Source organism: Eptesicus fuscus, chromosome 8, assembly GCF_027574615.1.
Source record: "Eptesicus fuscus isolate TK198812 chromosome 8, DD_ASM_mEF_20220401, whole genome shotgun sequence".
Lineage (NCBI taxonomy): Eukaryota > Metazoa > Chordata > Mammalia > Chiroptera > Vespertilionidae > Eptesicus > Eptesicus fuscus.
Genome location: NC_072480.1, coordinates 74,099,532 through 74,111,745, shown reverse-complemented (window position 1 = coordinate 74,111,745; position 12,214 = coordinate 74,099,532). Strand labels below are relative to the sequence as shown.

Here is a 12,214-nt window from a genome sequence, read left to right as displayed (position 1 = left end):
TCTCAGTGACAATTCCACCCTGTGAAAGTGTAGCCTATCTTCTGAAAAGGGGGCCTCAGTGACATCACCTTGTGTCAGTGCTATAAGCTGTCTTGATTTTGGTATCACTACCAAACTGTGTCATCAAAAAAATCAAAGCCTGCCCAACCAGCATGGCTCAGTGATTGAGCGTCGACCTATGAACCAGGAAGTCAGAGTTTGATTCCTAGTCAGGGCACATGCCTGGGTTATGGGCTCAATCCCCAGTAGGGGGCATGCAGGAAGCAGCCAATCAACAATTCTCTCTCATCATTTATGTTTCTATCTCTCTCCTCTCCCTTCCTCTCTGAAATTAATATATATGTGTGTGTGTGTGTGTGTGTGTGTGTGTGTGTGTGTGTGTGTGTTTAATGTTTTAAATCACAGTTTCTGGTAATGTCCTCACCCTCCAATGGCTTTCTCTCTCCTGAGACAAAAATATAAGCATTGACTAAGACAACACGGAACCAAAGCATTTAAAATACCTTTATTGTTTTCCTAATTGGGTAGTCATTCCATGCCATGTTTAAGAGTGGTTCATAAGGTACCATTTTATTTAGATATTTCTGCCAATCTTCATGTCTTCATCATGCATTTCAATCCTTAGTTTCTTCAGTATTCATTATCGTCACTGTTGCTGAATTTAAAACAACAATAAGTGTTTGTGTTTTTTAAGAATGATATATTTTTAACTGATGAGAGAGAGAGAGAGAGAGAGAGAGAGAGAGAGAGAGAGAGAGAAATATTGATCAGCTACCTCCTGCACATCCCCCTACTGGGGATTGAGGTGGCAACCTGGGTATGTGCCCTGCCTGGGAATCGAACCTGCAACCTCTTGGTACATGGGACTATGTTTAACCCACTGGGCAAAGTTAAGTGGTGCTTTTTTAATGGAATAGTCAGCAATGCCAAGGAAATTTCATCAAGGTCTGTGAACACGTCTGTTATGGCATACAATGGGCCATGGTTTACTCAATTATGTTTGGTAGGTGGGTTTGTGCTGCCCTATCTCTCCACTCACTCCTGGGAGAGAAAGAGCTTCCTGGGGGAGAACTGTCTCTACCTTTCATGGCCTCACTCTGCAGGAAGCACCCCGAGGAGGCGACATCACGCTCTGTGCACAGACATAGCCTCGGTTAGGGGCGAGCATCGAGATCCTCGGAGACGTTTGGGCAGGCCACTTCTCCCAGCCTCTCCCTTTTCCCATTTGCCCCAGTGAAAGCAAGTCTTTGTGACTCATCCTATATAATAAAAGCCTAATATGTTAAGTGTCCAGTCGTCCAGTCATCTGTTCAACCAATCAAAGTGTAATATGCTAAAGATATGCTAAGGCTGCTCAACAGCTCGCTATAATGTGCACTGACCACCAAGGGGCAGACAGTCGACCAGTCGACCAGTCATTATGACATGCACTGACCACCAGGGGGCAGATGTTCCGACTGGTAGGTTAGCTTGCTGCTGGGGTCTGGCTGATCAGGACTGAGGGAGACAGGCCAGACATGCCCTGGAGCCCTCCCGCAGCCCCTCCCTGGCTAGCCAACCTCCTGCATTCCTCCCTGGCCTCAATTATGCACCAGTGGGGTCCTCAGCCTGGCCTGCACCTTCTCACAATCCAGGACCCCTCGGGGGATGTCAGAGAGCCAGTTTTGGCCTAATTCTGCTCAACACAGGAGCTGCCCCCTGGTGGTCAGTGCACTCCAACAGGGGGAGTGCTGCTCAGCCAGAAGCCGGGCTCACGGCTGGCAAGAGCAGCGGCGGTGATGGAGCCTCTACTGCCTCCGTGGCAGCACTAAGGATGTCCCCTGGGGAGCGGGCCTAAGCCATCAGTCGGACATCCCCCGAGGGCTCCCGGACTGCGAGAGGGTGCAGGCCAGGCTGAGGGACACCACCCCAACTTCACGAATTTCATGCACCGGGCCTCTATTGGATAATAAGAGACCTAGACCATGTTCCCAAACAATATCACCTAAGATTGAGCTGACCATTTGGGATGTTTCCTTCTCTACCTATCAAGTTGCTGACTGTGAAAAGCATCAAACAACTGCCAAGTCCTCCTAAGAGTTAATCACATGCAAGCGACTTTGCTTCCTGAAAGCCAGAGGTGTTGGAAGACTTAGCTGTTGTGTTTACACCTCTTCAACCAGAGCCACCGAGCGGTCAGGGAGCCACAACAGGAATGGTGTTGTCAGGCACCACTGCCAGGAAGCCACCGGATCAAATCTGCCAAGGCTGCAGATACACCCCAACATCACCGCCGCCCCTTACCCACTGCCCACCACGCAGCTGGACTGGCTAGAGAGGGTGGGATGACAGAGAGGCAACGAGAGGAGAAAGAAAAGATAGAAGACAATAGTTATGGAGGGAAATGTGCCTTTAGAGCAGGAACATGCTAGACCCTCCTAGTTGGAAAAAATAGATTTAGTCTAAACTGAAAAAAAAAAAAAAGAAAAAAGTGCAACTTCTACTACAAGGCTAATGTAGCTGCTGACTGGGTATCTTTCACAGGTAAGATGTGTGGAGGGAAGAAAGCTGAGCCCTGAACCCTGAGGCTGGGCAATCCCGACTCTTACTCTTATCGGTGTTCCCAGCACATCCGGCACACGGCAGTGCTCTGGCAGTCCGAGCCTTCAACACTGCCAGCCTACGGGCGATGGGGGCGGCCACGACTTTATCTCCAGACTTGAATGACAAAGGTAATTCCATAGTGGCTTCCTTTTCTTTCCTTTCTTGAACAACTCTGAAGGGAAGAGAGTTTTTATCAGAATCAGAGAAATTAAAGATGGAAAATGATGGAGCGCCAGGGCACCCCCCTAAAAGTGTAGGGTTCATGATCATACATGTAGGCGTGTAGAAAATCTGTCAGGGTAAATGCTTTGCCTCGGGAGTTCCCAGTTTAGTTCCTTCTACCTGCCCTGAACAGACGTCTGCATGTGGCAGCCAGACTCCCCAGGACAACAGCAGGAGTGGGAAGGTGTGCACTGTGTGCGGGTTACAGCCGGGTCGGTCACTCAAGACGCCGCCCAGCACCACTCAGAGAGGAAGGCAGTTTTCCTTGTTGCTGGACAAAGTGCCTCCACTAATCTCAGGGGCTTTTATGCCGGTCACAGGGAGAGACTCGTGGTGGAAGGCCCCCTGAGGGGAAAGTTGAATTCCAGTCCAGCCAGGGGGCAGCGAGCAGCCTAGGTAGCCTTGCTGGGTGTGCATGTCGTCACCATGGAAACTAGAGGGGGAGATTGTGTCTGAGAGCACGGATAGGACAGGCCTTTATCACAGGAGGAAGGGGCGTGGAGCCAGGGCTCTGCAGACAGCCCCCACCTGCTCCTCATAGGAGGGCTGTGGAGTGAAATGATAGGTGCTTATGAAAGGCTGGCTGGTATTATCATCAAGCTCTGGGGGAAAAAGGTGGCCCCTCAGGCCTCACAGGCGGTCCACGTGGCCCCAATAGCACTGAGCCGAGGAGGGGAGTCCCTGTTCCCCCCCCCCCCCCCCCCCGCTCCTCTCCCACCAAAGTTCTACGTAGGAGAACAGAATGGCTGACCTGTAAACAGTGGTGAAAATAAAGGCCCCGGCAATGATCAGGATGAAGGCACAAAACACGTGCACATAAGCTGAAAAACAATGTCCATTTTCCATCATTTGGGTTAATTACAACAAGGCAGTCCTCCTCCCTGAGGTGGGCCAGGGCCCTCCACCCTGCAGCGCTTCTCCGCCCAGCTCACCCCTGAGCACTGGCCACTCCACTAACCTGCCACTCCCCTCCCGAAACACCGCCCTGGGACCTCGGTCACCCACAGACAGATGAAGGCTCCACAGGAAAGGGACTCAGGGTGGTGGCCACAGCTCCCCGATGACAGAGGACTGCCCGCTGAGGGGAGCCTGCAGAGGGGGTCCCTTGTCTGTCCCCCAGGAAACAGCGGCATTGGGCCTCCTGCCATCTGACACCTCACCCTGCCCCCAACTCCCTGAAAGTGATTCCAAAAATGCGTGTTGGTGTTAAATTCCATTGGTCTGATTCCAACTTACATTGACTGAGTTTTTCTGTATTAACAAGGGTTTTCCCTGTACTCAATTGCTTCCATCTTCTCAAAACCCACCCCCAACGGAAGAATCAGGGCCTTCAAAGTGACTCTCAGGGGGTGGCCTCTATTCCGTGTTCCCCTGCATAGAAGCATTAGTTGGTTTAAATTCTCTGCCCCTCTCCATGCCCGCCGAGCTTTCTCCTAGGGGTGGAGCCAAAGGCACAGAGAAGGTACACTTTAAATGATGTTGAATGAAACGAATTGAAATGAACCAATAAAGTTCATTGTATTTGAAAGAGTGACATGAGAAGATTTTAAGGGACAAGAAGGTAAACCTCAAAGTTTTGAATTCCAGGGAATGTGTATCCCTGAGTGGGAGCTTGTGTCTTGGTTCATGAAATAAATTCAGAATTAATAATAGTGAAGTCCGGTTAGAGAGAGACACATATTTAGACAATGTGTCAGGATTCGACCATCAGCGTATCTTCTATATCAGTGGTTCTCAACCTTTCTAACGCCGCGACCCTTTAATACAGTTCCTCATGTTGTGGTGACCCCCAACCATAAAATTATTTTCGTTGCTACTTCATAACTGTAATTTTGTTACTGTTAATGAATCGAAATGTAAATATCTGTGTTTTCCGATGGTCTTAGGCTCTACAGCAGTGGTTCTCAACCTGTGGGTCACCTAGTAGGGTCACCTAAGACCATCGGAAAACACAGATATTTACATTACGATTCATAACAGTAGAAAAATTACAGTTATGAAGTAGCAACGAAAATAATTTTATGGTTGGGGGTCACCACAACATGAGGAACTGTATTAAAGGGTCGCGGCATTAGAAAGGTTGAGAACCACTGTTCTATATCTTCCTACGTGCAGGTATTTTTGGTCCTTGAGGTCAAGCTCCTGGAGGCAGAAACTGAGCCTCTGTGCAGTGTCTGGCCAGCACACTACTTGTTATAAACAATATGTATGGTTTTTAATAAACCATATATAATGATCCTTCAGAAACAGCAGCAATTGAAAGACAGCATTATTTTCTTTAAGAAGCATCTGGAGAAATTCTCCCCCAAATATAATTAAACAGAAGTTTTGCAATCAGCTCAACACGTCTCACGGAGAAACGGAAGTCGTACGCTCGGGAGACATGACATGTTACATAATGTGCCTAAGTCAAGGCTGAAGGGCGAAGGCAAGTCACTCTCTCTGAGTCCCCGATTGTTTCTCAAAGACCTAATGCTAATTCCCCAAGTTCACATTCTTAATCATACAGATTATGCCGTAGCACAATGTGCACTTCAAACCAGCCAATTTAAGAAGTTGGTGAAAGGTTTTCATAACATGGAATTATGCGCACAAAGAACTCATAATACCCTGTCACCGAATACTACAACTTACACAGCACAAAGGTTCAGTCGCCGTCTTCGGTGAGTAAGACGTCAAAGAAATGAAAAGTAATTTGAGGGCTCACTGAGAACCCAAATGCAGGGCTCACTGCCCAGACCCTTCCCACAGATGGCCCACCCTCGCCAACGTGAAAGAAGTCAGAGGCGAGAAAGAGCCCAGCCCACACAGCTCATGAAGGTTGAAAGGATGAAAAGAGGATTAGCACTCGCCTCCACGCAAAAATGACACATCCACTTGCAGAGCAGGGGCTCTCTTCAGGGAGAAAACATTCTTGAGAGCTCATGGGGGTTGGGGGGAGAGTAGTCCTTAAAGACACCAATAATTAAGGTGCTGTAAGGTGTTATTCATATGAATAACAGGCATAAATAAGGTGATTATACTAATTTAAACAATGTTTGTGATACATGCTAACATTTTCAAAATGGCCAACTCCCACGGAAAATCCTGATGAGAAGATGCTCGGGGAGGGACAGGTGGGGAAAGCAGCAGCAGCTCGGGTGGCGCTCCCTGGCTGGCTGCAATCTCCGCCGGATGCTCTGTTTCCCCACTTCCTGCTGTTGTCTCTGTTTCCCTGGGATACGAGAAAACTTGCATCGTTAATGGCCAAAGACGGTGTCCAGTTCTGTGACTTGACCTGGGAACTGAATGCCTTCTACATCTTTGTATGTAGAAGATTGAAAGAACAAACCCAACTGCCCTTTGGATGTGAATGTTTCCTGCTTTTAGGACCCCCAAATGGTAAAAGTCCCAGAAAAACTAAGTTGCATAAATGCCTAGGATACTGGAGTCCTCTAAGAAGGAAAACCCTGTGATGGAAATGAAGTGAGCTGAATGTAATCATCTGCTGCTCTCCAAATAGATGTGTGTGTGTGTGTGTGTGTGTGTGAGTGAAACCACCAATACACAAAACAGAAATAAAAAGATGGTTAAGTGCCCAAAGCAGCAAATTATGGCCAAATCACCAGCCAATGCCATGAACTCAGCTCAGGAGTACCTGTCACATACTCCAGGGAGTGAGCTGTGGAATATAATATAATAGGCCGTTCAACATTGGAAGACCCAGGACTCAAAAAGATTTCTCAAATAAGATTCTGGCTAAGGTTGTGGGTTTTAGGATGAGCTAGGTGGAGGATAATGAACCCCTTTAAGGAAAAGCACTATGTCTTGTTGCAAATTCACTGCCTGATTATGTACAACTAGAGATGCATTACAGCTCAGAAGTAACTTTCAGGGTGACATCAGCATAAATGCCTTACAAGAAAGGGAGTCCTGCAGGATAAAAGGAAAAGATACTGGACAATAACAAATCCACCTGAGTAATAATTTGATAAAATCCAATATTCTTTGATAAAAAACAAAAACAAAAACACTTAAACTAGGAACAGAAAGGAACTTCCTCAACCCATAGCTACCATCATACTTAAAGGTGAGACACTGGAAATTTGCCCCTAAAATCAGAAATAAGTTGAAGATGTCCATTCTCACTGCTTCTATTCACCATTGTACTGAAGGTTCCAGGGCAACTAGGCAAGAAAATGACATAGAACTGTCTCTATTAGAAAGGAAGAAGTAGCCGAAACCGGTTTGGCTCAGTGGATAGAGCGTCGGCCTGCGGACTCAAGGGTCCCAGGTTCGATTCCGGTCAAGGGCATGTACCGTGGTTGCGGGCACATCCCCAGTAGGGGGTGTGCAAGAGGCAGCTGATCGATGTTTCTCTCTCATCGATGTTTCCAACTCTCTATCCCTCTCTCTTCCTCTCTGTAAAAAATCAATAAAATATATATAAAAAAAAAAAAGAAAGAAAGAAGTAAAACTATCTCATAGGCAGATGGTATGATTTTGCATGTAGAAAATCCTAAGTAAGCCATTAATAAATGAGTTGAAGAAGGTTACAGGATACAAGACCAGTACACAAAATTGTAGTTCTATATACTAGCAAACGTTCAGGTCTCTTGGGTACATATCTAGGATTCTATGTGCAATTTGAAAGTAAACTTAAGAAGACGATTCCATTTACAATAACATTAGGATGCTGGGGTCTCCCGGAGGTGGAGGGTGGGATAAATAAGGAGATTCGGTCCCAAGTCATCTAATTCAAGATCTAAAGGGAAAAATGTCATCAGAAAACCCTCCCAGCTATAAATGGCATTCATTGTGACCTCTTATCTGCCACTCTTTGAGAAGCCAAACTTCCTTTTCTTTTGCCCTAAGTGCCAAATCTTCACCATAAAACTGGACAGATGCTCTCCCTTTGGGTGAGCCAAGATCCTGCCAATACGTTAGCTTCTTGAATCATTTTATCCAGAATATCACTTACTTCTTCAAAGAGCTGGCTTAGAGCTTGGGTGGTGGGATCAGGCAGCCCCAGTGGGTCAATAGTTGGTGACACTCATGGGTCACCAACGTTTCTGGCTTCCTAGTCTGACTGTGTCCAGGGATGAGAAGGCAGACGCGCTGTCTTGCCTCTGAGGGGCTCAGTGGAACTGGGACTCAGAGGAGAAAGAAAAGAAGAGATCCTCCCAAGCCACAGAGCACAGGGGCACCTGAGTCCACTGCGGGGGGTGAGGACAGGAGAGCAGCCTAGGACAGGGAGGGGCCTCGGAGCTGTTGAGTGGCCCGGCCAGTGGCCAGCTTTTCGTATCTGTGGGCACTCTCCTCCTCTGTGGTGAGGTCTTGTGTAGGCTGCCCGGGCCCATAGGCTTTGTTTAACCTCCTCCCAAACAGGCCTGGAGCCCATTCACCCTCATTTCTGAAAGGGCCACAAACGGCAAGAAAACCCATCAACCAGCAAGTGGAATTTTTTGAGCCTAGAAAATTCCAGAGGCACAAAGGCCTCTGGAATTTCTCTAAAGCAGTGGTTCTCAACCTCTCTAATGCTGTGACCCTTTCATACACTTCCTCATGTTGTGGTGACCCCCAACCATAAAATCATTTTCGTTGCTACTTCATAACGGTAATTTTGCTACTGTTAATGAATCGTAGTGTAAATATCTGTGTTTTCCGATGGTCTTAGGCGACCCTGATAGCGGTTCTCAACCTGTGGGTCGTGACGAAAATAATTTTATGGTTGGGGGTCACCACAACATGAGGAACTGTATGAAAGGGTCGCGGTATTAGAAAGGTTGAGACACTGCTCTAAAGTGTGAGAAAATATCCAGAAAGGATATTTAAAGCAGCATCCCTTCTGGGCCAGGCATCTAGTTTATATCCTCCTCTGCGCCCGCTTCCTCCCCCCCCTCCCCCGCCCTCTGAGCACGGGCTCACCCAGAGCCTCCCCTGGCGGGCTGGCCAGAAGCAGCCCTGTTCTGAGGATGACGCTCTCCCCAGATCCCACAGCCCCCACCCCAGGAGTCCCTGCGGGCCCTACCTCCATAGGCACAGCCCAGACTGCAGTGATCTTAGTGTCAGGGCTGTGGTTTTATTCTGATTAGGATGAGACCGCAGAGACCTCCCCCAGCCCTCCCACTGAGCACAGGGGTCCTCAGTCATCCTCAGGGTCCCAGCTACACTCTGCAGCTCCCGCCTGGTCAGGTCTTGCCTTTCGCACAGCCAGCAGCCAGCCCCGCCCCCAACCAGGTGCTTTTGTAGCACTGAGTCCCCAGCTCCAGCGGTTACACCCCCACAATGACCCAGGTCTTCCAGGAAGGAGGCTCTCGGTCAGTCTTCTTCCACAGCAAGTCTACCATGTGGGAGGGGACTTTCCCGGTGGCCTCAGTCCCAGTCCCAGACCCTCAAAGCCCTCTGCTCCCACTAAGCAGAGATGTGACCAGGAGGCTGCGAGAGGCCTGTCCAGGGACGGAGACCCGGGGAGGGAAGGCAGGCCCCGCCGGGCCTCCATGGCTTTGTGTCCCTGGGGTGGGCCCCGCCCGGATACTTACTGGAAACTGATTTTTCAATGCAGACGCCTCTGTGAAAGCAGCACCCGAGTCCCTTGCACTGGTCTCTGCTGCTGTTGTGGCTGCATATGTGGTCCAGAGGAATGTCGCACACTACATAGGGACACACAGACCTGCTATGGCCCCGAACACAGCCACCCCCCTCATTCTCAACATCACCGGGCTTGGAGGGGAAACTCGGGAGTACGTGTGGTGGGTTTTGTGACGTTTTTAATTGTGCATCATACAAATCTCACTTTGAAACTAAGATCTGGAATATATTGGGTTGCTGAACAAAATAATGCCAAGTTAATGACACAGGATAATGCAGAGTCCTCTAATGATGAAGGAGATAATACACCTCCAAGGAGCGGGGCGCTCTAGCTCTACAAAGAAAGCAGGGAACAAAGACCTCACATAGTGGGTATTTGGGAGTTTGGGTTATAATGTGTAATTAATTCACTTGTAAGCAGATGGTGAATTAAAATAATAACTATGGGCTGAGCATTAGTTCAGAATTTAAAAGGTGAATCAAAAGGAAAGAAAGTTTAATGCCAGTTCTGACAAAAAAAGAGAAAAAAAGCTAATGAATGTGCAATACCCTGCAGAGGGTAAGTGGCCGCTTCAGCAGAGCTCAGCTGCCCAACCCGATGCACCTTCAGCTTTGAGGACCTGTGGTTCCCTAACTGGCAGCTGCAGCAGCCTCTGCTGGACCCTGGGGGGTGTCTGTCACTAGGGGGAGAGGAGGCAGGGGTGGGGGTGGGGGGTTGGCGCCCACCTCCTCCTGACTCTCCAGTGAATTCTCCTAGGGTTCATTTTGACTTTCAGACTAAAGGGTTCCAGAGAAACCGCTGTCCCCCATGCCTTTCCCTCCCTTTCCCAAGACACCCCCCACTCTGGGTGTGACAAATACTGTCGCCACGGCCGCTGGGTCCTGGTCGCCCGTGACCAGGAGGGGCAGAGGGGCCTGTCCTTGGCACAGCTGGTCTAGGAGGCCGTGGCATGCTGGCCTCCCCAGGGGCCCTGTGGTCACTGGCTCTGAGTGGCTGTCAGTTTAGTGGACGGGGAGCTATGCTGGGTTTTGCTTCCAGTGTGGTCCGGGCTGCAGGGAGCCCCACCGATGACGGTCTCAGGGACACAGCGAAGGGAGCATCACCATGCCGGCCTGTGGCCCCCACAGAGGGTAGACGGCCGGGCTGCTGATGACAGTCCTCAACCTCATCCAGAAAGATCCCGGAGACTCAAGACCACACAGCTGGCGGGCAGAGCTGGGACCTATCTCCATCATACCTCTATTCCCACCTCGCCCCATGGCCAAAAGGACAAGAGTTCCCAGACTTGCTCCAGGTGACAGTGGGTGTTTACTGCAGCAAACACATGGGCGGGAAAATATTCATTGTCCCCTCGGCCTGGGACGTCACTCAGCCAACTGAGCCTCAGCAGCCAGGGCTGACTGATCTTTAATATCACAGGTGAGACTGTCTTGGCACAGATTTCCCATTTGGCTGCCTTAATGGACTATTTTGGAACAGCCGCTGGTCCCCTACCCCCAGCTTTGTGGAAGCTGTCTCCCCATTGCATCTGGGACGCCCGTGGGCCTCCCTGCCCCTCCCTCCCCTCCCCAGCACTGTTTCGCTTGCTGGGACCTCCCCGGATATCTGTGTATTTCTTCACCGTCCCCACATAGAAGAGTCTCCCATCTTTATCCCTGGCCACCCCTAGTCAGTCCCTTTTCCAAGCCAACAGACAAAAACAAAAGAGGAAAACCGAATTCCCTTTCCTTCTGTTTTCCTATCTTTTGTGCATCGCTATAGTCGTGCATGAAGAAAAACTCAGCTGAGAAAAATATTCAAGACACACACACATGCACGATGGAAGTGACCCAAGCCCCAGTGGTCTCACTTCTAGAAATTTCCTCCACGTGGCTTTAAGCGACTGTAACCACACTATATACACACACTAACCACGAGCCCTGGAGAAAGTCACATTTACACACAGTTTCCTTCAACACCCAGGCACCGTGTCCAACTTCGCACCCTGGCCGCCCAGGACGGGCATGGGGAAAGGTGAACTTTACTGATAAGAAATATGTTTTCTTTAAAAAAAACGATCACTCTTGCCATAAAAGTTATGAAGTAGCTGAAGTATATGGTTGGCGTGTCATATGAAAACATCTGGAATCCTCTAACCCCTTGTGAAATAGATATATTTCTTATGCTGAAAACCTCAGGTTCAGGGGGTTTTGCAATGAATTTTTTTTTTTTTAAATGAAGACTTCACAGTATTTTCCTACATTATTTTAAAAAACAGGTTTCTTGGCCTTCCCTTCTCAGCCTGGTGCGAATCATCTACACCTTGGGTTGAAATAGGCCCCTTTAATGTTCTCTTCTCCTTACCTGCAAAATTCTTCAGGAAATGTGAGTGGGACTTTTTGAATTCTGGCATATATCTCATGGCAGCAGCTGAAGGACGGGTGAGGGTTCAAGGGAACCTGGGAGAGAGAGAAATTAGGCCAGACCTTGAGGCAGCCAGGCTGCGTCGGGTCCGGTCTCACCTGTCCGTCATGTGCCCAGCTGAGCCCCAGCCACAGGTCTCCCAGTTACACTCCAAGCAGACTTCAGAATCAGACAGGAAACTGGCCACCTCCTCCCTCCTGCGGCCACTGATGAGCTGAGTGTGGAGTGAGTGGCTGGGCCACCCCACCTCCTGTGATGTCACAGAGTCCCATGACATCACACAGAGGGCAGGACTGTGACGCTGGCCACTATAGGGCAGACAGGATGCGTACAGGGCCCAGGAGGGTGGGAGAGCCTTAAGGGCAGGCATGGCATCAAAAACCCTGCCTTCTGCCTGGTCGATGTGGCTCAGTGGTTGAGCGTCAACCTATGAAC

The 12,214-nt window shown here is 49.2% G+C and overlaps 1 protein-coding gene across 1 annotated transcript; it reads right to left on the bottom strand.

Annotated features, from left to right (window-relative positions):
* Positions 1–489: 489 nt before the first annotated feature.
* On the bottom strand, positions 490–12,003 carry TEX29 (testis expressed 29). Its single transcript, XM_008143927.3, has 6 exons — positions 11,878–12,003; positions 11,720–11,814; positions 9,327–9,437; positions 3,557–3,626; positions 2,589–2,755; positions 490–655 (listed from the first exon to the last, which is right to left on the bottom strand). The coding sequence occupies exons 2-6, from the start codon at positions 11,775–11,777 to the stop codon at positions 615–617; spliced, it is 447 nt and encodes a 148-aa protein (XP_008142149.1). The 5' UTR covers positions 11,778–11,814; positions 11,878–12,003; the 3' UTR covers positions 490–614.
* Between the last annotated feature and the right edge of the window lie 211 nt (positions 12,004–12,214).

Excerpts from the sequence above, each read along its gene's own strand:
- TEX29 (XM_008143927.3), bottom strand. The coding sequence starts at position 11,777 with ATGAGATATATGCCAGAATTCAAAAAGTCCCACTCACATTTCCTGAAG. Across the intron at positions 2,756-3,556 it reads ATTTTCACCACTGTTTACAG|AGTTGTTCAAGAAAGGAAAG; the intron begins GTCAGCCATTCT and ends TCTTCCCTTCAG. Across the intron at positions 656-2,588 it reads TGCTGGGAACACCGATAAGA|CAACAGTGACGATAATGAAT; the intron begins GTAAGAGTCGGG and ends TTTTAAATTCAG.